This window comes from Hippocampus zosterae, chromosome 21, assembly GCF_025434085.1.
Source record: "Hippocampus zosterae strain Florida chromosome 21, ASM2543408v3, whole genome shotgun sequence".
NCBI lineage: Eukaryota > Metazoa > Chordata > Actinopteri > Syngnathiformes > Syngnathidae > Hippocampus > Hippocampus zosterae.
Window position 1 is genome coordinate 5,143,316 of NC_067471.1, and position 25,473 is coordinate 5,168,788.

Genomic DNA, 25,473 nt, shown 5'->3' on the forward strand with positions numbered 1-25,473 from the left:
AACACAACTCACTAACTACTGCAGCCAATATTCCCCCAACCTGGCTCCTCCCCTTTCTATGACGTCACACAATATTATAGTGTCACGGGTCCGATATCTGTCGCTGTCCTGTGCTTTTTCAGTACTTTTGCTAAATGTTAGACTTCCTCGTAACCTTAGCCACAAATGAATCCACACATTTTTGTGTTTTTAGTTCCTGTTCCTCAACAGCATGACCAACCATTGTTAAAAAAGTGAAACTAAAAAGCAGAAATAAAAACTTGCCAGGATGGGGACAATAAAAAAAAGGAAGAAAGTCGGTGATGGAGTGCCAGCAGGAGCAGAGATTTCAACACAACGACTCGAAGTGCTCCCGAAGCTATGTCGTCTCAAGGGTAAGCTGCTCCATTTTATTTTTTGTCTGTCAGTCTGTGTACGACGTGTTGTGTTATTTTTGTTATTTTGACTTCAAAATGGCGCCGCGTGAGTGGCTGCCTTTCCAGCAGCTACATTTTGTTGTTCTACTTCTTCCTTTCATAACTTTGCTGCTGTGAATCGGGAATTTCTCCATTACGAGACTAATAACGTTTTTTTAATATCTCATATTTCCTGATATTTGCGCCAATACAAAACAGTGCTAAAGAACTCCTGAAAGTATTCATGTGTTTGTTTGTATTTTAGGACCGGCACAGTGGTGCTGGTGGTTCTTTCCCTGTTGACGCCAGGCTGCTTGGCAGCTGCCGAGACGGATGAATACCCGTTCAAAAAGTGCGTGACTTCGTTTAGGGGAATCGTCGATCTCTCCAATCAAAATCGAACGTCCTTTCCCGTACTTCTGCCCGACACGACGGAATACCTGGACATCTCTTACAACCCGATCAAGAGTATCACCGCGGAGGCTTTGCCCCGACTTCCCCTCCTGTGTTTCCTGAAGGCAACTTTTTGCGGGCTCAGGGAGATTTCTCCCAGCGTGTTTCAGCACATTCCCGCACTTCAATTTCTCAATTTATCCTCCAATGAATTCCGGAGCGTTCCCGCCGTTTCACTGCCCCGATTGACATTTTTGGATTTGTCCGATAATCTCTTCGAGGGCTATCGGCTCCCCGAGTCTTTTCAGAATTTGACAAATCTGCAAGTGTTGTACTTGGGGAGCAAAGTGGCTCAATCGGTACTTTTAGATGACTTCAAACCTCTGGCGAACGTCACCCTGCGCGATTTGATTTTGGGCGCCGGCATCCCCTGGCGGGTGTACGAGCCGGGAGCTTTGGGGATGTTGTCTACGCAGAAACTCTCCCTTTACGTTGACTTCTGCGGCCGCTTCGACGTATTCAACCACCTGCTGGTGGATTTGAACGCCACGCGGGTGAGCGCCCTGAGGGTCCTCACCGTTTTTTCCGACGACTGCGACGTTACCGTCGACCCCTTCCTGAACGTGAGATCGATGCCGTACCTGCAAAACCTCACCATCGAAAACACGTTTATCAACAGTTCCTTCCTGGAGATCTTTTTAAAAACCATTTGCCTTGCTCCTCTTCAGGAATTATTTTTCGTCAACATCACGTACAGCGAGGACAAACCCGACGGCATGCAGTTCCACTTTCGCCCCGCCAATCACAGCATCAGTTTGCGCGCCGTGACTTTCGATAAGGTGAACCATTATCAATACAGGTATCCCATATTCAACATGAGCTTCCAGGACGCGTTAAATTTGAAGCGCGTCAAGTTTTCCGGGAGCGGTATGAATATTTTACCGTGTAAAATTTTAACCACGCTGCCGACACTAGAAACCCTGGACGTGTCCGACAACCTCCTGTCGGATTTTGGCTTCTGGTGGCCTTCGTGTTCCGACGCGTCGGCCTTCCCGAGCCTGAAGCGCCTTTTGATGAGCAAGAACCGTTTCCTCAGTTTGTCTTTCATCTCGGCGCAGACGCACAAGATGAGGCGGCTGGAGTCCCTGGATTTGAGTTTCAACTCCATCTCCCTGGACGAAAGATGCAACTGGCCGGCGCATTTAATCGAGATTAATCTTGGCAATAACAATCTGGGCAACGGCGTTTTTGAGCAGCTCTCTCCAAACTTTGAGCGCATTTACTTATCCAAAACGGGAATCACCGCCATCACCCAATCGGACCTGTCTCGGTTTCCTAAACTGACCCACCTCAAGCTCAGTTTCAACAGCATCAAAGTGCTACCGGAGCAACTCAGCGCCCCGAATCTGATCCTTCTCTTTGTAGACCAGAACGCAATCACAACTCTTTCCCGGGAAGTCTTGGTAGGACTTCCTCAGCTTCAGATCCTCAAAGTCGGAAACAATCCCTTCATCTGTTCCTGTGACCTCCACTGGTTCCTCGTCGGTTTAAACACGTCCTTGCTCTCAAACTGGCCTTTGGATTACTTCTGCAGCGCGCCGGTCAAGTTTGCCGGACTTCCCCTTTCCGAGTACAAAATCAGCGCGATCGCCTGCGAAGCGTGGCTCCAAACCACCGTCGCTTTCGCCATCTTGCTATCGGTAGCGATCACGGCGGGCGTGCTTTTTTATAAACTGGATGGCGTGTGGTACACCAAGATGCTATGGGTGTGGATCCGGGTGAAGAGGCGGAGCAAGAAGCATTCGCACTTGCTGAAGAATATGTCCTTTTCCTACCACGCGTTCGTCTCGTACAGTCACAAGGACGCCGACTTTGTGAACGGCAAACTGGCGCCGTCCTTGGAGGGCGCCGGGTTTTCCCTCTGCGTCCACGAACGGGATTTCGTACCCGGCGAGTGGATCATCGACAACATCATCAACTGCGTGGAGTCCAGCTACAAAACCCTCTTTGTCCTTTCCAAAGATTTCGTCCGGAGCGAATGGTGCAACTACGAACTCTTCTTCGCCCAACACCGAGCAATCAACATCCAACAGGATTCGTTGGTTTTCCTCCTCTTGGAACCCATCCCCACAGATTGCCTGCCCAAAAAGTACTTGAGACTGCGAACTTTGCTCCGGCAGCAGACGTACTTGGAGTGGCCCAAGGACGAACGGAAGCAGCAAGTGTTTTGGGCCAGTTTGAAGTCCATGTTGCACATGGCGGACAAATCGATCGTTTTGAGGGACGCGGCTGTCAATCTCGCGGCTACAGCAGCTCTACTTACGAACCAGTCTTAACGTGTTTTTTTTTTTTTTGCGGGTTACCGCGATTGTCGAAAAAAAAAAATCAGCATTTTCAACTGTTATACTGTTTACCATTCCTAGTACACTTTATAATGTGTCGATTATTAGTGATGGTTGAAAGAAACAAAATGACGCTCCTGTTCATAGCTTGTGAATTCAAATCTTGAATAAATGTCCTCACTAACGCTTTCCTGCACGTGACTGATTCCTCATGTATAATTGTGAGTTTTGCGTTAAGGTAAGTCAAAAAAAGTTACATGCCCGAATGATTTAATAAATTCCCATAGCAACAGGGCATCTAGCATCTTCAATTCATACTCGAACCAGAACGATCGTGACGATCGGCGATCTAGTCATCTTCCCCTTTTCGCCGAGTGTCAAGAGCGCTTGGATATTTTACTTTGCTGGATCTGTGGAAATTTCTCGAATTCTACACTTCATATCTACAAATCTTGTCGTCAAATGCAACAGGTAATGCGCTTCCAGTGGCTCCTCAAGATTATCAGAGTGTCAAAAAATAGCGATCGTCAATTTCTAACCCGTTGACGCAGCGTCGCCAAATGATTGTGAAGTGGATTAGGACGTAACAAGTTTGTCGAGTCTTTAGGGAATTTTTGCATCGGGCTCAAAAACTGTTCTCAAACAACTTCACTGGGCGTCGTGTGTATGTATGTTTAAATGTGTCCACACGGTGGCAGCAAATACACGCCGTACATTTCCTCACAAAGGTTCACGCCGTGCGGGGCTTACATTTCATGAATTACCTCAATAAATCCGACAATAATAATTGTCTGTTGGAGGGGAGAAATAAATTAGGCAGAATTCAGCAGACTCCCTTTCAGATGACAGGAATTTCACTTCAAGTGGCACACTCCATTGCAAGACACGGCGAGTATTTCATTAGTATCAATGGGTAGTGGTCGGGAATACAATTTATGGTTCTGCATTTTCTCTCGGACTCGGCAGAGCTTGCCGCTAATTTAATTTCGCTCAGTTCAGTCCGGCGGCCACTCCATCTTGATACGAGCCTCTCATTCAGCTCTTCCAAGGCATCCCCTTTGACCTTCATCTTATCATCAGGACAAGACGACAATGTGCCGCCCAGGGGGTACGTGTAGATGGACAAATGGGCAAAAGATAGTTTTTTTCTCCTTTTTTGTGTGATAGCAATCAGTTAGATTCCTTCATCATTCAGGATGAGTAATGTGCTGCTTTTAACAACGTCCATTCCATTTTCGACTTTGTGAATGGACAATTGTGCAATGTGATAAACGTGTCGTAGTCAAATTTGCCAATATTATACTGTGAATGTTTAAATCTGTCAATGTGACGGGAAATCCGCAAATCCATAAACCTTTTTCCTGACGAGACAGTTCGTCTAAAAAGTCTACACAACCCCCATTCTAATGCCAGTGGTTTTTAAAAATATGAGACCCAAGAAAAATCCTCATTGCATTTTTAACACAGCCCGCAGCCTGTACAACTCAAGTGAAATAATCTTATTTTATATTCCTCGAGAGATTACTGAAAATACAGAACAGAAATAATGTATTGTCAGTGGGATGTGTTGAGAATCAGCCAATCACATTTAACCCTTTCAGGGACAGTTTATCATGCTATCAGGTTACAGGGTGCAGTAAAGGGTTAAACTCATGTGAAATAAAAGTCAGTACTGTACGCGGTACTATTTAAAGCACCATTTAACCCTCAATAAACTTCAGGTGTTCTACTGTCGTTCGGGTGGCTCATTCGGGGGTCGTCGCCTGCGGCTCCACAGCCGCAAATGGCTCTTTAGCGCCGCCCTAGTGGCTCCCTGAAGCTTTTTTCAAACATATTTGAAAATGGAAAAAGATAGGTGAGCTAAATATATATTTTTTTGTTTAAAAATGGTTTCTGTAGGAGTAAAAACATTATTAACGTTTTCATATCCTGTGAAAATGTGTAATATTAAATTTAAACAATTTCGGTCAACGAAGATTTGCGTCATAGTCTGCGACATACGTTTCTATGAGCAGGACGGGATGCCAGTCAGGTGTCTGTTGTAAACAAAACCCGGCGTTTCTTGTACAATTCACCGAGGTTACTGGCTAAGAATGAGAACCTGGAGGGCCGAGAGAAGCATTTTAAACGGTACACGTGAGATACGATAGTTAACACGTTGCAAAAGTGCGTCAAATGCCATCTTCATTTTAGGGGGCGTTGTATATTTGTCGCCAACAGAGTTATTTTGATAGCAGGATAATGTAGCTAATATAGATACATACAGAATATGATGCCTTCATTATAAGACTTAATTTTTTTGCGGGTCCAGACACATTTAAACAAAGTTGGGATTTGTCAGGGGAACTTGCAAGTTTTGGAAGGTGTGTACCCGTTCCCATTTAACAAGCGGGGATACCAAATTCTCTATCCACTCTAAATTCTTCCAGTTGCGCAATGTAAAATGGTGCAAGAATCAACACGATAATCTCATTCACAGTGAACGGGTCAGTCGCTGACTACGTCAGACTCGCCGAGGGCAACAACAATTCATTTCGAAGCGAACGGTTTCACCAATGTGTCAGCGCGCTTTCGAATTGATTCTCTGATTTAAATCATGACATTTCAAAACAGCCCCCCCCCCCTCACCCCCACCCAGTTTTCTTAGCCCTCTTTTCGGGAGCCAACTGTGGAGATTAGTGAGTCAACCAGCAATCATGCTGTCAATTGCTATTTATTATTCATAGAGCCATGGTAACAGGGAAAGCTGCAGTTCTCGTGAGGCCTGACTGTCTGCGGAACCTCATTAGACCCGGCCCAAAAAAATGATTAGACCCACGGCGCTGAATCACATTCGTATTTACGTGCAATAGACAGCAGATTAATTAGGCGGTGTCAGTCATCGACGCCATCTCCACATACCGTTTTTGATTTTTAATCGCCGTGCCCCCGCACAGAGGGCAAGAGATGTGAATAATTAACGCCCATCCAGAAAGGTTTGCAATTGCCCGGAGATGCCACAAAATGGCAGCAGAACACTGTTTTCTATTAGAGAAGGGCTATGACCAGACTAAATGAAGCTCCTCTCCGGACTTCGACATAGTTCCTGCGCATTAACATGCCGAAATGTGATAACAAAAGCAGTCGAGAATTGATCACTCCGTTAACAACCGCAGTATTTATTGATTTTTTATTTTGGGGTGCATTTGTGGAAGGTGTTTGTTTACATGTCACTTGTCTGTTTTTTTCATTCATTCATGTGTTTTTGTGTGTTCTCAAATGTCGTGTTTGAGGCGCACCTTCAATGAATGGCAGTTTTATATATAGGGCGCACTACATAGAATAGAAGCTCCAATAGTGGCTGCAGTTGCGCTATGCATCCACTAGGTGGAGCTATGCTAAAGGAATACGATACAATAAGGCGCATAGGATGATGAGTTTTTGTTTTTTTTTAGAAAATTGAATGCTTTTTAGGCACACCTTATCAATATGATAAATAAAATAAAGACAATAATCAGGATTCGTCTTTTGCAGGCTTCCTTGTTTTTATGACGGACGTGATGACACGCAGTGACCTCCTCCACAAGGCATCCCCAAAAGTAAAGGTCAGTTCTCTTTCTTTCTTTGATTTATGGCCCCGGAAGTGTTTTTGACATCAAGCTTTGTCACGGTCCAAATGCTTCTCGTAGATTGTTCTATAATATCTAATGTTACGCGACCGTTCTCCCACTCCTCACCTTCCCCTGAGTCCATAGTTTAAAGAAAAAGTCTTCCTCATATGTAGTAGGCGGTTGGAAGGAGCGTTGGATGGAGTCTTTGGAAATGCGTTGGGACCTGTGGGTGTAGCGTTACAGCTCGACTTGTTTCACTTCCCCCAATCCAAAGAACAAGCCGTAAAGAAGCGCGACGACGGATGTGCCGTAACTGCTTTCAAGCTCAACGGAGCTCGAGGGAGACTCTCGACCCCTTTGCTTCACGTACCGTGACTCCCCCCCTGCCCCCCGCGAGCGCATCCGAAAAGGATGGTCTCCGAATGCCTTCGGCGTGGGCCAATTAACTTTTCGGGATCTTCCAGCGGAGGCTGCAGATGGTGCCGGGAGAGAGAATTAAGCTCTCGTACTGTGCCGGGCTTGCAAAGATTCTTAATGACTTTGTCTGAAATCGGGATGTGAGAGCTCATTAGGTGGGCTGATTGTGACACGGGTGACACGGCGGCTTTCGGAAGAGCGGCGGCTTCCAATCATTTGCGATGTTACTCCGAAATACTCCTTTCCGGCTCGCCCACATTGACGACAAAACGACAGGATTAGTAAACACACCGATGAGATTTATTCTGTTGTGATTTTACATTCCACAGTTGAATATTTCCTCTTTTTCTTTGTTTTGTTTTGTTTTTTCTTTTCCTCAATCTTATTTGATGTTCACTCGACAGACAACGTTACTGATGTTAAAGGTCGACAGATCATGTTTGATTCAGTTCAGAATGCTCGTTGCAATATCACTGTCTTAAAAAATAAAAATTAAAAAATTAAAGTAAAAAAAAAAAAGTCACGAGACTTTCAGGTACGTCAAATTGGATTTTTCCTGGCCGTCCATTGCGCAACAAAACTGCCATGATGATGTGCTTCTCAGATATGACTCATGTCAATCAGCAACAATTTTTTTTTTTGAGGGGGGGGCATTTTAACAGTTTTGTGTTGATATCTATTCCCCTCACGTTTCCCTGCGTCATACTGTCGATACAACGTATTGATAAGGCCTTAACTTTGTGCTTGTTTATTTATGAGATTTTTAAAAAATCTTTCGATCTATCTATCGATCTATCGATCGATCCACTCGAATTTCGTCCTCGCATCCCTTTCACCGTCGATGAAAATATTCAGCTGCGGCGTGCCGCGTGATGTCCGTGTCGGGGTTGAAGTAATTTCATGCTCAATTGCCTCCCGGCCTGCGTCCAAGAGCATATCCCCCCCCCCCCCCCCCCGCCTACACCCCCGCCCCAAAAGTAAAGTCTCATCACTCTGGCGTTTTATTTTTTTTTTGGGGGGGGGGGGGGGTCGACTTTCGTTTCAAAATTATGTTGCCGTGGAGAAATTCCACTTGGCTCTAGCCAAACGTGTGCGTCATGCTCCATATAATGTACACGACATTAGCCTAGCAAAAAAAGGTACAAGTTACCCATCGACAGCGGAACTCGAAATTCATTGTCGACATTATGACCATCTAAGATCGGCCCGGTGATGCTTTTGAAGTGGAATTTTACTCGCAAGCGCACCATGAGTGAGATTTGAGTAAGGCCCAAGCGCCTTACAAACATTGTTAGGACGATGGCGCTCACTGAAAAAGCGAAATTTTCATCCATCGTTGATATCATACATTTCTGACAGTTTTGAGAAATTATTTTTTTTAACAGTCAGTTAAATACATTAAAAAAAAGGTCAGTTAGGCAAAGTCCTTGTGTTGTTTGGAAAAAATGATTGAACCAAAATGCTAATGCTAAAATGCTAGCCGTATGCGTATGGTTCCAATGATTCAATAGGGCCTTTGTGTTTTTTTTTTGGTGGCTTTTTAAACATCCATACAGCAAAATATTACCTGTTGTGCTTTGATATTCCCACTTTTCCAAGCCCGGGGAAAATTTCCCCTGGTTTGTGAACTCCGATTTTCGCATCATTTCTACTCCACGCCGAACCGCTTCAACATTTAAATCGTGGCTGGAATCAATCGGATGAAACAAGATACCGCATCTCCCCATCATCAAAACTCGTAACAAAATTGCAGGGCTGCGTGTTGCCTTGTGATAATTTTTTTTAACATATTTTTTTCCCCCCATGACGACTTGTCCGCAACCCCACCCCCACCCCACACCACACACACACACAAACGCACTTCATAGTGACTTTGTACTTCTCATGACTAGAACGGGAACAAAACTCACATTTGCTCAGTTGGTTTCACAATGCGAATAGCTTTGTGAAAAAAAAAAAAAAAAAAAAAAGGAAATTGATGTATAAAATGGTGGCTATGGCATCGTCATATACGCCTGACGTGGGGATGGAATGACACTTCCTGGTTGTCTCTGGAATATTCTGTACAGTATAATACAACGGCGCCGGTCCGTAAATCCTTCGGCAGTTGGAGTACCGGCAGTTTTGTTGATTCTGTCCTCAAAAGATCCCCAAGAGGTCAAATCCGGAAGGAGCGTCAAAGTCATGGCTTTGTTCGATTTTTTTTTTCGAAGGGACGCCCTCCTTCGCCGCAGCTCAGCGAAAGAATTTAGCCTCTTCTTTGATGTCCTTTTCAAACCAGCTCCACAACAATTAAACACGTACAGATTTTTGATAATATTTCAGTTTTTTTTAAACTCTCTATTTTTTTTGTTGCAATATAGCAGATCTTCAAACACCCATTTTTTAAACACAGAAAAAAAAACAAACCTTCCAAAACAATCGGTAACCAGGAGAGAGCGGCGATGATCGGTCGACGGATGGACAAATGGTGATTTTATTTTTCATTTTTTTTCCCCGTGTCGGGGGGGTGGGAGGAGCTTTTCGGCTTTAGCACACGGTGCCGTTCTCTTGTCGGGATTTGGGGCAGGTGGACCTCGGTATGGGCTGCACGGATGGCGCCAATGTGCAGAAGAAACCAGCGATGAGGGTCAGGCCCAGACCCCCCCAGGCGCAGAACATAGACCAGCCGTAGCCGTGGCCGATGTCGTCGGGCAGGCCGTACAGGTAGCGCGGGTAGCGCGACAGCTCAAAGTTGATGCCGGCGACGCAGGTGCACAGGGAGATGATGCAGAAGGTGCCTGTCCCAAAAACAAACAAACAAACAAACAAAAAAAAAACACATGGGGTATGATGTAACCACCACCAGCAACCCCCCAAGTCACATTTAACCAAAATCAGTTGCCAATCTTTTGTTTTTGCCATTTTTTTGTGTACGTTCTTACAAGCGTAATTTATTTTCTAAAAGCATTTCGGAGGACGGGCAGCCTAATTACGCTGACACCGCAACAGCGTTTTATTTTATTTGGGCCTTTTTAAGGGGGGGGGGGGCGTCGAGGCAGCTGGTTCTAAATTTGGCCTCATTTGGAACGCTACGTGAGTTTATGGGGCCGCCTCTTTGGGATTCTGCCTCCGCGGTTTGGCCGAGCCTTGTCTTGTGCCTCCTAATTGGCCCGTTCGATGTACAACCGCCGGCCGGCGCACGAATCCTCCGCGGGGGCTGCAGCACCCCCCACCTCCCACCCCCCTTCCCCACGTGCTCTCGTTCATTGACCTAAATTATAATTAAAATGGCCAGTGAAACCCGTCGTATATTTGCTCTCTGGTGAATCTTATACATGATGAGCCCTTGTTTTTTTTCCCCTAGTTTCAAAGCTTATTGTTTTTTCATGAATAATCTACAAAAAAACAATGCCTCTTGGTTGTATCTTTTTTTTTTTTTTAAACACGATGTCTCTTTTAATTAAACCGAAGGGAGACAGGGTTTTAATATTCATTTGTTTTCCTTCAGATTTTTTGTCGTCGCCATCAGGAGCTAATCATCGTTCTTTTGTCTGGCTGCTTCTCTATTCTCTGTGGCAACAAAAAGTGCGCGGCAGCTCATTTTGGCGGATTTAGGGTGGATAAGGACTGATTTATTATGTTTTTTGGTTGTTTTTTTTTTTTAATCCTAAAAGCAGCTAATTAAAAACAAAATTGCTCTCTCATTTCCTATGAACCGAATACATAAAAGAGATCTGCAGTGCAACATTTCAGGCAATTTTTGTTCTTGTTTTTCCCTTTTTTTGTTTTTTTGTTTTCACTATTCAACATTGTAATTCAACCAATGTACATTAAACATTTCTCAATCTGTCTGCATCCAGCCTATAACAACCACATACTCTGATTTATTATTTTTTTTCTCAGGGCTCATGCAAAATCAAAACAAACAAAAAAAACATTGAAGGGTGGCACAAAACTACTAAACAGCAAACCAATATTCAGAAATCAACTCATTCCATTTTTTTCATATTATTGAGATCATAGGTTTTGTTTTGCATGTCATTCCTAAGCTTTACCCCCCCCCCCCAAAAAAAAACCCTCACTGACTTTAATTGAGGCGTGACTTTTTCGTGCGACTCACCTCCCATCAGGAACAGCAGGCCAGCCACGTACTGCATGAGTCCTCGATCCCAGCAGCAACCGAGCACGCCGATGATCCAGCCGAAGAAGATGATGGCCACCGCCATGCCCATGAAGCCTGCCGTCATTCGCCGCAAATCTGCCGGCACACGGTGGCAGAAATTACGGTCATCTCTCATCGTCCCGGCCGCCGTCAAGTCACACCGAAAAGTCAGGTAAGTTTTTCAACGATTATCTACCGCTGAACAAATCGAGACGGAAAATACGCTCGAGCCGCCTTTGAGGCGGACGTTGCCGAGGACGATAAATCTCCGGGATTAGGAGCTCGGAGTTTTGAAAACCGAGCCATAAATCGTCTTAAACTGGGCAAGAAGCCACAGCCAACTAACTTTTTGGTAACTGTAAAAATATCACGTCCGGAGAAGCTACGAAATAAACTCCATTGCCAACTATTTTGCTAACCAAAACAGCAGCAGCAAAACCTTCTCATATGAGGAACTTGATACCTTGTGAAGTGAGAAACAAGCTTCATGTGGGCGGTCCATAGCCTTGTCTAATAAAAGCAGTACTTTGCCGCCATCCCGTAGAACGAAAGCCGTTTCCAAATACGTTTGCGTGGGCATCGTTTACTATCGAGTTTTTATTCTTCACTTCACATTAGTGAAAAACTGTCAACCAAATTAGCAATGTTGTTTCTTCAAATCTAAAATTCTCAGCTCGTAGGAAAATAACGTGTTCATGCTGTTTTCGGAACCTTCATTTGACATCGCTGGGAACATATTCCGTACATGGTTTGGGGAGGGAAATTGCTCATAGATTGAGGTCAGGGGATGTCATCTTACTTCTTAAATATTCATTCCAGCAGCACATTTCTAAATGTAGTCCATATTGCAACGATGACAACGCGAGGGCAAAAAAGAACAAGGGCAGCAGTGTGTGCACGGGGGAGGGGGGGGGGGATGGGTAATGACAGGGCTCGAACTACGAAGGCAACGTCCAAGAAGCGAAAAAAAAAAAAAACAAGCGCTCTGAGCGTCCTACCCCCCTCCTTCAAGTAGATTAGAATGTCACGGGTGAGCAAGTGTGCCAGAAGGTGTGTGCGTGTGTGTGTGTGAGAGCAGGCGGGGTGGGGGGGGGGGGGGCGATGTTGTTTGTCGGAGGAAAGGCTGAAAAAGGTCAAAACATTTGCCCCGAGAGCATAAATGAAGAACAGGAGAAGACACGCCTCCGCTGGTGTGCGACACCATGTTCATGACCCGGCAACCTCGGTGCACTTTATGTACCCCCGCACTCCAGCGACGACCGCGGGGGGGGGGGGGGGGGGGGGGGTTACATGACTTCTCAGCTGACATCAATGTTTGAAAAAGAAAAACGCAGAGAGAGGAAGCGGGAGATTACAAAAGCAAACCTAGAAGTCTGCACTGTTTATTTATTTTTATTACTGTTGATTCACCAAAGGAGTCAGAGCTCGGAGTTCATCTTGAAGAAAAGTTTTTTTTAAACATTTATTTAAATTTTTATGTACATTTCATTTGAAGTGAGCGAGATGACGTGCTTGATGAATGAAAAGCAATGTGTTATACCAGTTAAGGGAAGCAATCTGCAAAGCAGCTGGGCAGGCTGTCGGGCTGCGGCGTTTTGGGTAAATGTATAGCAATTGAAGAAGACCCGCTGCTGACAATAATTGCGTAAGCAGTCTCTTGGGAAGGAGTGTAAAAGAAACGGGATGTGTTGAAAATGATGGCACCCTGCAGTGAGCATGAAAAGACAAAATTCTGCCTCCCCACTAGCGATGGATTAGCCGTGTGAGACCGGCTGAGGTTGGGGATTGACATGGTGCAGTAAAAAGTAACGGGGGAAGGAAAAGCTGCGCGATAAAACCCTCCGTATATCTACTTTCTATCGTGGTTGTGCTCATTAGGGGTAGCTGCAGAATATCTGCATTGAGATTGGATGAGAGGCGGTGCCTTGACATGTGGGGTACCTCTAAGGTCAATCTTCAGCCCCCTTTTGTTCAGCCTTTAGATGTAAATATTGGTTACCATTATGCAGGTGATAGACCACTTTATTTATCAGTGTCTCCAAATGAGACGAGTTCATTTAAGGCAGGGGTGTCCAAACTTTTTGCCAAGGGGGCCAGATTTTATGTGGTAAAATGTCGGGGGACCTTGGCTGACATTCTTTACATTGAACAACAATATTGTTCAAGAAATTTTAGTAAGCCAGTCTGTTTCACATTTCCATTTTTATTTTAATTTCAACAATCTTAAGAATTTCTTTTGGTTCATTTGAAACAGGAATTTGAAATATGACATATCAGTCAATATAAACACGGAGTGATGTCTTGTTAACTCGCGAGTGATGCCCTCTAGTGTCTAAATGCTATTACTCATTTAGTGAATGCTATTACTCATTTAGCCACTAGAGGGAAGCAGTACTCTATGAAACATCACTCACCAGTCGACGAGACCTCAGTCAATGCAACACGTGTTCCATTGCGCCCAACCTGCGGGCCAGACGGCACTGACTTTATGACAGGGGGCCGAGGGCCGGATGAAATTCGACCGCGGGCCGGATTTGGCCCGCGGGCCGGACTTTGGACACACCTGATTTAAGGTGTGTCACTGTCGAAAACAAATAGCTGGATGAGATTATTATTATTATGAGATTATTGAATTATTATTTTATTGTGAAATTATATCCAGTACACTGCAGCTCCTCTGGATCCAAATCCAATGTGAGCCGGATGCGCGACTCTCAAATTTCTTTTGGGGAGGTTTGCAAGTCTGTCGATGCAAAATCCCCCCCCCCCCACCCCCCCAAAAAGCAAACACCAGCGCCCTAATTGTTCATTTTCAAAATGTCAATAAAGCTGCCAGTCTGGGAACAAGCATTGGCCTCCACCCCCAACCCCTCCCAAAAAAGTAGTTTCTAGATGAGAACAATACATCATACTCAACGTGTTTTCTGATAAGAGACGGCAAAAGCAACAACCTTGCGTTCTTTGTCAGGTAGGAACAAAAGCACTGCTGCAGCACATCGATTGTCATCTGCCGTTTATTTGGCGCTAGCGGGAACAAAGAGTTTATTGTGCATACGACGTTTCGGTGGTGCGCCAAATGGAAGCGCGGCTTTGTCCTATTTCACTTTTAAGTCAATACAATACCGTTTTGGTACTTTTTGATCAAAACTGCTTTAGATGTACAGTACATCTAAAAGAATGAGGGAATTGCCGTGGGATACTGTCAGAGGGCTCACGGTGGTCCTCGAAACGGAGGATAAGCACGACGCAAAGCGGTCTGACAGCCTGCTGACGAGGCAAACTCTTCCCGATTTCACATTTACTCACGCCTTTCTATTGACCTCGACTTCGGGGTGGCGACAACTCAGATTCGGACTGTGAGTAAACTAACGCTTACATGTGATTTCACTGAGGCCGAGTGACGGAGCAAAGTTGACAGAAGCAGACGGCGACATTATGCGCCGGGGAACGTGATGTACATGGCAAATTTTCCGTGAGTGGCTGCAGGTATAAACAGAACCGATGAAACGCGGGTATGGGGCGGGAGGCGGGCGGTGGGGGGAATTAAAAAGGGATACAAGTCTCCAGGCGCCCGTGTCAGCACTTTGGTGACGTGCCGAGTCGCAGGAACGCAATCAGGAAAAAGACAGAATGACAGGACCACCGGCTGAGCTGTCAGTCGCCGGAAAAAAAAAAACAGTAGTGGACGGAATGTGTGGGTAAACACGCTGAGCACCGGTTTAATTTTCGCCAGCGTGGAGCATTTGTGATTGAACGGGAATGCAGTATTTTCGACGTGCAAATCCGGTGCAGAGTATGCATAGTATATACTCACGAATGAGTTGAATTGAATTTGGGTTTCCATTCGGAGCGTATCGGAAAGCCTTATATGTCCCCATACGGTCAATATCATCATTTTTCACAAATCGATACAATTCGTCGTCTGTTACTTTGTCGTCTGGATGTTTTCTCGACTGTGACGAAGGAAAATAGGTTAGATACGTCTGCATAAGGCTTGTTTTGTTCAAATGGATCGCTGGAATGTGTCAGTACAGAAGGAAAGGTCAGCCACCAAAGGTAAGTTGATATATTTTTTATTTTTTTAATTTCCTGAAAAGTAGTGATTTCGGAGCGCCAAGGATTATACTCAACAGCGACAATATGCCTCCTTGAGCCTATTGCGCTTTTCTGCATTACTCATTTCGCTAAAACGAAGACATTGAAGCTGTTGTTTCTTTTGAAAAGCCATTTCCGTCTGGTCGTTTACAAATAAGACATGCACGTTTTGCATTCCGATACATTCCTGGGCGGACTGTGAACCAAACCGAGACCTAACCTCCAAAATATTATCAGCTGCATCCGCTGATTGGCCTTGTTTCTTCAAAGCAGTTTCGAAGTTTAATAGATATTTGATGCTAAGATGCCGGAAGTGACACGACAGCTGAATCTTACGTTTCCTTCTTTGCCGAGTTAATCACGGGGTATTTTTCACATATATTGTTGTTTAATTGCACACTTACAAGTTTTCAGGACGTTGCGATGTCAATCGTGTCGATTGTTGCAGCTGACAATCGATGCAAACCCGCTTGGGAACACGCGCGGCCCATTTCACTCGGAAAGTAATTATGACCTTTGAGAGTGTTTTTGACGTCTCCCTGGGCGAATGAAACGCTGAAAATGCGCCGTATTTTTTTGACACTTCAGCCAGCAGGCCCAAATATGTTGCATTCTACTTTTTCAGTCAGTCCCCTCGAGGTTGTCCATTTCGCAGACCACAGAGCTCCTACAGATCTCTGTGGACGCCTGAAGTAAGACACGTTTATTTGCAATGTTTTGCAATTCTTGCGCTCGATGATGCGGGCTCGCCGCCAGAACAAAACGGCAAACAAAAAGTAAAAGCCGTCCGACCTTGTTTCGAGTTGAGCGGTAAAGCTGGAGCGCAATTCGAATATAAGGTGAGTCAGACGGAATAACCGTTGCGTTTCCAGTTCACCGTTCCCGCCGCGACGGTGTTCACGCTTGCTGCTTTCACTTTTGAGCTCGAAACATGACAGATGCTCAGCTCTCCGGAAGCGGCGATGAGCCGCTTCTTGTCGACTCGCTACTACACAAATGCGCTACACGTACGTGCCCCATGTATTGGGCTAGCGTTTACCTATCCGGGAACTGGAAGTCCTAGCTCGTGTAGCTGAGAGTGTGTGCTTCTCTCCCCCGACCCCCCACCCTGACCCCCTCCCTCGCTCCCAGTGAGAATCTAGGAAGCGACAAGCAGTCTGTGTGCATGTGTCATAACTCCTGTCATTCATTTTTTATGCCTTTCGAATCACCCGGGCGGAAATTGTGTTGGTCCCCACAACGCACAAGGGAACTGACACAGGATATGGCAGTGTTTTGATTTGGAAATGGGTGTCCCCAAGCCATAAGCGTGAGCGCAGTTCCACAGACTTGATCGAAAATATATTTACACAATGTAGCTATCTCGACCTTCCGTTGATTCTCAATGGGGTGGCTAACCGAACATTATATTTGCCAGCCGCAAAAGCTCACTTGGGTAAAGGTTCGTCACAGCCAAAGCATTAAAAAGTGACATTGGACAACTAGACCGGGGGGGGAAAAAAGCTTCAGATCTGTCACATGAAAGTGTCAGGATAGGTGCCCGGTGTATTTTTAGCATGAACTCTTCAGCAAACATCCTAATGCGCTGCACGCTGCGGCTCACGACCCGCGACTTTGCCACTGTCAGTGTGACAAATGAGCACACAAAGATGACTCATTTACACACGCTACATTAGTCCTTGCCTTTTTTTTTGTTTTGTTTTTGAAGACAAACAGGAAATCAAAATCAACCTCCACCTCAGCTGTGCTCTGATGCGTCAGGTTCGATTCAGAGATAAGCACGGATTCCAACGCGCGGCTTTATATCGTAAAAGGCGAGTTTCCTCTGCCGTCGCACGATGCAGCTACGTTCGGTGAATGAATTTGAGGAGTAACTGTTAGCTTGTTTACGATATCAGCGTACGACAGACGGCCGTCATTTTTCTTATTTTTTTTTCGCGACGTAATAGGTTCCATTGTTCCATTTAATTACAGACCAGTAGCTCGACTAAATATTATTCTTAAAAATGACTCTGCACCGCGCTGGTATTATTTTCTTAATTAGATAGAAAAAGGGGAAAGCGTCCCGCTATTGCGGAGGACTGACGAACGAGCCATCAGTCAAAAACAAATAAGCAGCGAATCAAACGAAATTCAATGTGAAGCCACAAAGTTGGGGAGCTGCGAATCCAGTACATTTTGGCGATTATTGGAAAGGAATTTATTTGCTCTAGCTGATTGCTCTCAATGGAACGGGAATGGTTTTAGCTTGTTCCATAAACCCCGCCCGGAATCCTTCGCGTTGATATGCAGAAGGCAATCGTTTCCACATTAGCAGAGGTCTGCGCTCTATTCAATTCCCCCATGGATCATCGAAGTCAACGGCTCGTCAACGGAGCCAACAACCGGCTCCCCCGTTGAAAAGTGTGACAAAATAACGGTAATGGAAGCGCAATTTGCGTTCGTTAAGGTGCCCCCGGGGGCCAAATTAGCCACAGAAGAGCGCTTGGCAGAGTGTGGGACCGCCACGAAGGAACTTCGGTTTCTGTCGGCTCTTGTAATGAAATTTCAAAAACGGTTCCGTCTCTTATTTTTTCGTGAGTATGTTTCCGTATTATTTTATTTGAGGCATCATCTCTCGATTGCGGATCGTCGTAGAGTCTGCCTAGCTACCCGGAAACTTAGCTCTGACATGTAAAGTGTAAATTCTGATCAAGCTACACATCCATGAGATGACAGGTGCGTTAGTGAGTCGAGGTGTCTGAGGGCCAACCAAATATGTATCGTCGCTGTCGTAAGCATGTGGCCTCGTCACTCGTTGGGGGGTGGGGAATCGAGCCTAATTTCATTACCCATGTCGACTGCCACAGGGGACGAAACAATAGAGTGGCGAAATCAAATTAGACAAAATAGCAGGGGGGCCAGGGAGACGCTGGGTGTGACGGGGGATGAGCGGATGCCGTCGACATCCGCAAACGCTTAATGACTCATTTGCCGATTCACAAATGCGACCCTGACTCCAAAACGAGGGCACTTGCGAAGACGGCGGCGTTCCTCTCTGAGCGGCCACCTTACAGATGATTTCATGGCGCATCAGTCGGCAGCAGCGTGAGCCCGCCCCCAAAGGTTGAATCCGCCGTGGCTTGGCCTATCGCCTTTCGAGGGCGGTTACCAGGAATCATGGACATGTTGGATCCGCCGAATTGGCAGATTGTGCCGATGCTTCGACAAGCGAGACAAGGCGACACCCGGGTTCTCCTGACCCATCCGGAGGCCTCGGATGAGACTAGCTTTTGTCAATCCTCCCTGTATAACCAACACTGATGCGGAGTTGAATCAAAATGCTAGTGAATGAAATCGTTCTGCTTCATTGGTCTTGAGACCGGAACATTCTGTAATTTAAGGCCAAACGGTAAATGTCCACTCCTGCTCGGCTCCGAAAAAGGGCTTTTAGTTCATTAAATGGAAGTTATCGCATGTCATGTGGATCTCAGTGTTGTCATATGGTTCTGTGTCATATACGCACGATTTTTGAGCCAAAGTCGGTGATTATTATATTGACCCCTAAGGACTTCTTTAATCCGACCACCCTTTCGGTTTGTCAGAGGCCATTCTCGGCCTCGGACAGAAATAGTACGTCATTTTCAGACGTCGCCTGGAGGAACTGAATTGCAAACATTTGCTCAAATCGACGCATTCTTGACGAATCCCAGCCCCCCCCCCCCCCCACCCCCCTTCATCAATTCCCGCCCCTTATATCCTGGAAACCGTTGCTACACCAGATGGATTGACACCATCGCCCTCTACTACAAACGCCGCATATGATGAATATTCTTCACAGAAATACGGGATCTTATCATCGTGAAGTTTTAAAACCATCTTTTTTAACCGGCTGTAAAGAAATTGCATTAGCAGGGGAATGAATACGATGAATGAAGGTTAATGACGACGATCAAAGGAGGATAAAAATCAGCCCAGCTTCGCAAGATGAATTCATGTCTCTGGCTTGGCAATGCAACATGGAAAATTGCCCAATATGGAGCCACGGGAAGTTTTTCCTTCCCCTGCCAAGCGGAATGACATATTTCTCCGCTAACACACAGTTTACTGCTCTTTCGAAATTTGGAGTACAGCTTAGTGAAGACGTGCATGCTGCAGAGGCTCTGACAGCCAGTCATTATTACAACATTGCTTAGCATTGGCTCCGTCTTAATGGTGGCTTTTTTTTCGGGGGGGAGAGAGAGGATTTTCTTAATCTTTCCAGGGCTGATGCCGAGTTGCTGAGCGTGCGACACTGGTGCATGCCAGGCCTCAAACCCCCCTCCCTCCTCCCCCCGAAAAAATTTAAAAAGCTGCTTGACTGATACAAAGGCAGAACAGGAAGCATTAGGCAGGGTGAGAGTAGCAGTGCTAGAGCAGAGATATACTCAAAGCTCTTAGTCACTAATAACTGCGGCTCTAGATGCTTTTTGCTTGGGATCTGAAGTGCGGGGCTTCAGACTCCCAACTTTTTTTTCCCTGCTGGTCTTACTGATCTCGGACAAGGGAGTGCCATTTGTACTTTTAACTTCCTGATCGCCGTTGCATTACCATTACTGTTCGCTAACTGTTTTTGCACTACGGTGAGCCCTCGCTATTTCGCGGTTCGTTTATCGCGGCCTCGGTGCAGCGCGGATTCATTAAAAAAAAAAAAAAAATTGAAAATGCTGCAAAAAGTCTGCAAACGGTCCGCAAGAGGCAGCGAAAGTCAGCAAAACAACAGTGAGTCACATAGAGCAACATATACAGTACTACATGTATATGTTTACTGTATTTTGTTATTCATACACTGACCTAACCTAACTTATTGATGTTTAAATATATTTGTATATAGCATTAAGTAATGTTAATTACTACAAAATGTACTTCCACATGCATGTATACCATTAAATTTGGCCTTATAAATATTTTTTTCTACTAATACACATGTAAATATACCTTTACGGGGGGGTTCACAACTTCGCGGATTTTCGTTTATCGTGGGTGGTTTCGGTCCCCATTAACCGCGATAAACGAGGGATTCGTGTCTTATTTAATGCACAAATAATGATAACCGGTAACCTGATAACCTGACAAAAAGTCCACTGCAGTAACCACCGTCCCTAAGAGTAAATCTCCCGTCATGAGCGCCAACCATGAAGTACCGTATTTTCCGCATTAAAAGGCACCTCCAAGTATAAGGCCTACCGTCAATGAATGGCCAATATTAAAACTGTTTTCATATACCAGAGCGCGCCATATGATAGTGTGCATAGAAGATACAATAATGGCTGCAGTTGCGTTGTGCATCCACTAGATGGAGCCACGCCAAAGAGAATACAATACAATTCAGCTTGATTTATTTCGAGCTTTCACAACCGCTGCAGCTGCATCAAAGTGCTTGACGGAACATTTTAAAATACTACATCCACGAAATCAGGTTTGGTTGCAGCGGGGACCCTTTCTGTCATGCCGCAGAAGAATGTCATCGACGCAACCATCTGTTGTTTGGCCACAGTCTGTTGATGCTCGACGTAGTTCCAAAACTGCTGTTGCGTGGCCAAGGAGCTCATCTTCTCTTAGTTCAGACTCCCCTCACTTCAGCAAAGCCCGAGTGCTGCGCGGCTTTATATAATTCCGGGATAATCCCCTCCTCGACATGTTCAAACTCTCACTTGTCATCATTTTTAGCTCGGGTGTGACGTTGACGACTCGGAGTAGGTCTCGCTTTTTGTGTTTTGGAATAGCTTCCGAGGAAAGGTACTGAGAGAATGCCAATCCATGCGTCTTCTGCTCTTGGCCATCCGTTGAGAGACAACAGGAATATTTCTGCGATCTTATCGCGACGCTAATGGGAGCCAAAGGAGAAACCACGGCGGGACGCATGATAAGAGATAGAAGCAAAAGTAATTACTGCTTAAAATGTGAGTGTGGGATTAAAGAGACACGAGGCAAAAAAAAAAAAAAAAGATGGAGTCCATTCCAAAGTGAAGTGACGAATCGTCACTGTTGTCATACCTGCGCTGGCAACACTCTCAGTATGATTTATTCGTTTTTAGTTATCTCCGTTTAACATAGAAAATATGCCAAAATAAGTACTTAGCCAAATCACTCCGAGGTAATTGCGAATGCATCGAAGACGGGTCAGTAGGGGCTGACTTGCATGCTAATTTTCACGAATATATTCACGCTCTACCTCCTAAAGGAATTTGCATCGAGCCTATTTCATTGCACCGTAACAGTATGCATGCTAAACATGCATTACAGAAGGCAACTGCGCATATTTGCAAGTCTGGCTGATATCATCTGCTCTCCCCCCCCATTTATGCTTCCAACCTCACACAGTCGCGGCGCTTTATCCGAGAGTCTGCGTCAGGAGGATTTAAGCTCAAAGTCAAGCCGCAACCGTTTCTGAAATCTCCGAAGGGAGCAAGTTGTCTCTTTTCAGAAAGCGGAGAGAGGAAGAGTCACGGTATAAGTAATAGAAAGACGTGATTGGCATCTATTAGATCGTTTTCATTTGATGGTTCGACAGCCTTCGAGTTCTATTTATTTATTTTGTTGTTGTTGCCGTCATTTTGGTGGGTGTCAGTGGAAGATCTTGTAAACGTAGACGGTATCTTGTCAATCTTTTGTTACCGAGCCTTGTTGATGGAGCTGTGACTGATTGCTAACGCTGTTGGTCGCAGGTGTACTAGGTGATATAGCGAAAAAAAAATAAATGGCAGTCCTCGATTACATATACACAGACAATAATTGGGAATTGAACCCAGTTTAGGTGTAAAAATAAACAACGGTAAAATAACAATGGTCTGAATGGTATGGAGCTGTTTTGCTTCTTCAGGACCTGGACGGCTTGTGATAATTAATTGGACAATAACGAACTAACTGCTGTCGAACAGTAAATCCTGTGGGCAAATATCCGTGCATCAGATGGCGCCCTTAACAACAACCCCGAAATGACAGCCGGGGGGTGGGGGGGGGGCTGACCTTGGTGACTGAAGGCTGCGGAGTGGATGCCGCTGCGCGAGTGCGGCGAGAAGATAAGCGACAGCGCCGGGGAGATGACTTGACAAACCCCGACTCCACGCATGGCGACAGCCCGGACACTTTGTCTCTCCGTTGTTGAGATTACGTATCTGGCTGGGGACTGGCTCGTGTGATGCGTCCATCTGCCGTCCAATTACCTGCAGTCGTACCCTGACTTAAGAGCGTCATTGGTTCAAGGTACAAAAAAAAAAATCAAATCGATGAACCACGGCTTGAAACTAAAAGCGAGTAGGTTGGAGCACTTTCGATCATAATTGCAGTCAGAGAGAGAGAGGAATCTTGGTGTGCTGTGAAATCGGACGTGGCAGTTGATCCAAGTCAACTTAAACTCTGTCTCCCTTTTTTATTATTTTTTTTCTGAGTCAGCCTAAATGACTGAAGGATTTCTTAGCTGGTGGATAGAGAAGCTCTGTGATGTTACTAACCGGATTAGCACTTTACCGAAAACACTCGACTGAGAATAAAATGCCTACACCATTAAATTAATGCAATAATGCAATTGCGTTACATATTGCGTTTATTTATTGAGCAAATGCATTCATGCAAAGTGACGTCGTGACAAATGGGAAAGAACCTTCCAAAAGGTGTAAACAGTATATTTTGTCCAACAAAATGTCTTTGGAAAGGAGCAGATTTACTCCACAGAAAGTGTCTCTTTTTGCGATGCTCCGTGTATGACTCAGACAGATAGTGAATATGAATCATACACAAATGTCACTTCAAGGCTGCGATATTTCCCTTTTTTTGTGCTGCTTGCTCTTTCCTAAAATCCATCCAGCAGTTATTTGCTACTGCCGCACTCCGTTCACTTCCACGGACTCAAACGCTGACATGATAGACAATGATTTCATAATAACGACAATAACGCTGATGATAAGACGAAGAACAACTAAAGTATGGCTGTTGAAGTACCGTATCGGATGTTGTCGTTTAAATATTCTGTAAACGTTTTGGTACAGCGGCAACGGTTGTGAAAGCTCTTTGGAAATCAAGCTGTATTGTATTGTAGTCCCTTTAGCGTAGCTCCATCTAGTGGATTCATAACACAACCGCAGCCACTATTGTAGCTTCTATTCTATGCGCCTCATAATGCGGTGCACCCTATATAGGAAAATAGTTTTCAGTGACGTATTGTGCAACGTGGAAACACCGCAGTACCGGAGTTCAATAAAGTGGGGCGCTATAAAACTATTTATAATAGCTAAGTGCGAGTACTATTAAACTTTTTTACCATGTCAGAGTCTGGAAATACAGTACCCTTTTTCAAAAGAGGACGTTTGGTCACCCAAGTCTCTTCAGCTAGCTAGCTTGCTTGCTAGCTGCTAGCTGTTTCATGCACTGTATCACATCTATCATACCGACTGTATCAATTCTATCTTTCAGAATCATTTCTACGAAGTGTCTCACTCCGAGCTAGAGCACAATAACATTTACTCCAATTCACCAAACACGAGTCCTTCGACATTCCTTCTTTGTTAGCCTTCGCGCAGTCACCAAGGTTTTTCCTCGCCTCTTCTTTGCGACTGTGAAACAGAAAAAACCCTGAGAAGGACGGCACATATTTCCAAACAGCGGTGTCGATAAATCCGTCTCCCAGTGTATTACCGAGCGACGCATTGTGACAAATAGTCACGGTGCCAAATTGCAGATTGAAATGAAGTCCCTGTGTATGCACGGGAGCTCATGGCGGATAGATTGATCGCAATGATCGACTCCCCAAATATAAATGAACTGTTAATCTTTGCAAGGGTAATTGGACAGGGCGCTATTTGCGTAATCGGCCGTCAAGTGGTTTTGGTTTCGAAAGCTTAAAAGTCACGAGTTTGTTTCGTCGACTTTTTGCTCTTGCTAGTATCGAAAGACACAGTCATGAAATGTAGCTTTTCCCGGTAGTCCTCAAGTATCATAAATACTGGCGGAGAGTCATAAATTTGACTCTCCGCCAGAGCAACCACACTTGAATTAGTAATTGCTTGCCTCAAAATCATTGTCTCTGGAGTGCTTTTCCACAAATCAAATTTGGAAATGAACCCTTTCATGCACCAATAATGATATCCTGTAACTTGATATGGTGTCCACTGTAGTAACTGCGGTCCCTGAAAGGGTTTAAACAACCAAGAAAATGTAAAATTGTCACTGGCCTAGCAATGCCTTTGTTCAATAACCCCAGGCGATGCAGCGAGAGTATCCAGGGCATTATTTATAGAATATTTACATCATGAATTGCATAATGGTGTGATAATTAGCCAATGTTTATCGCGCTAAGCCCCGACATGTGCAGCCTTTTTTCATCTGTCTGACGAATATGCTCCTCTCATGCGACCCACTAAAAGAGAGACTCAAAAGGAAGCGATGTCAAACATATGCGTACCATATATGTCGAATCAGAAGTTAGCGATAATGATTTCGTGGCTGAATTCACTGGACTTCCTTCTGGTGTTCACCTTTTGGCCACCAGGGGGTTCAATAATGCATACATAGATCCAATCCACAAAGATTTTATGGTGTAAGATAAAGACCATCGCAACTGACTTATAGTTGTTTTATGTAGAAGATAAAGAATATATGCCTGTGAGTACTGTTATGTCTGCTCGACACATTTTTTTTATCCAATACTTTTCTCATTCATTTGCCTTTCATTCTCGGGAAAGCCTAACCGATACGACCGTTTGCTATTGTTTGCCGTCATACACATTTATCCATCGCTTGGGTTGATTAAAAAAATATGGGAAGATAACCTGGAAAAAAAGTCGTTTTAAATATATTATTTTACAAAATCGTTCAAACCTGGGGCTGAAAAATTGATCAGTCCTGGAGCTGGACATCACTGTAGCCGATGCAGTGCATAATTGATTCGTGTTATGCTAATGCATGCACGGGCACAAAATTGCCTTCACCATTCTACCCCCCTACCTTTCAAGCACGTCAGCCCGTCGTTTGAGTTAGAGTGGCTTTTGCCGACAAATCCTTCTAAACCCGAAGCTTGATTCAGTGACTCACACACTCTCAACTGCGCGCGCGTGAGACGTGACACCATTATTTTTCCCTCC

The 25,473-nt window shown here is 44.9% G+C and overlaps 2 protein-coding genes and 1 long non-coding RNA gene across 3 annotated transcripts in view; 2 read left to right on the top strand and 1 right to left on the bottom strand.

Annotated features, from left to right (window-relative positions):
• Positions 1–232: 232 nt before the first annotated feature.
• LOC127594138 (toll-like receptor 1) lies at positions 233–3,314 on the top strand. The gene is made up of 2 exons (XM_052056133.1): positions 233–374; positions 661–3,314. The coding sequence occupies exons 1-2, from the start codon at positions 361–363 to the stop codon at positions 3,122–3,124; spliced, it is 2,478 nt and encodes an 825-aa protein (XP_051912093.1). The 5' UTR covers positions 233–360; the 3' UTR covers positions 3,125–3,314.
• A 1,790-nt stretch (positions 3,315–5,104) lies between these two features.
• LOC127594229 (uncharacterized) lies at positions 5,105–12,261 on the top strand. Its single transcript, XR_007960636.1, has 3 exons — positions 5,105–5,162; positions 6,644–6,714; positions 11,250–12,261. It is a non-coding gene; the product is annotated as an uncharacterized LOC127594229 (long non-coding RNA).
• Positions 7,416–25,473, bottom strand: part of tmem178bb (transmembrane protein 178Bb) — a 41,964-nt gene continuing 23,906 nt past the window's right edge. Inside the window, exons 4-5 of the mRNA XM_052056223.1 lie at positions 11,240–11,377; positions 7,416–9,917 (exon numbers count right to left, since the gene is read on the bottom strand). Coding sequence (XP_051912183.1) covers positions 9,667–9,917; positions 11,240–11,377 — 389 coding nt within the window. The 3' untranslated portion in view covers positions 7,416–9,666. The remainder of the gene's footprint in view (positions 9,918–11,239; positions 11,378–25,473) is intronic.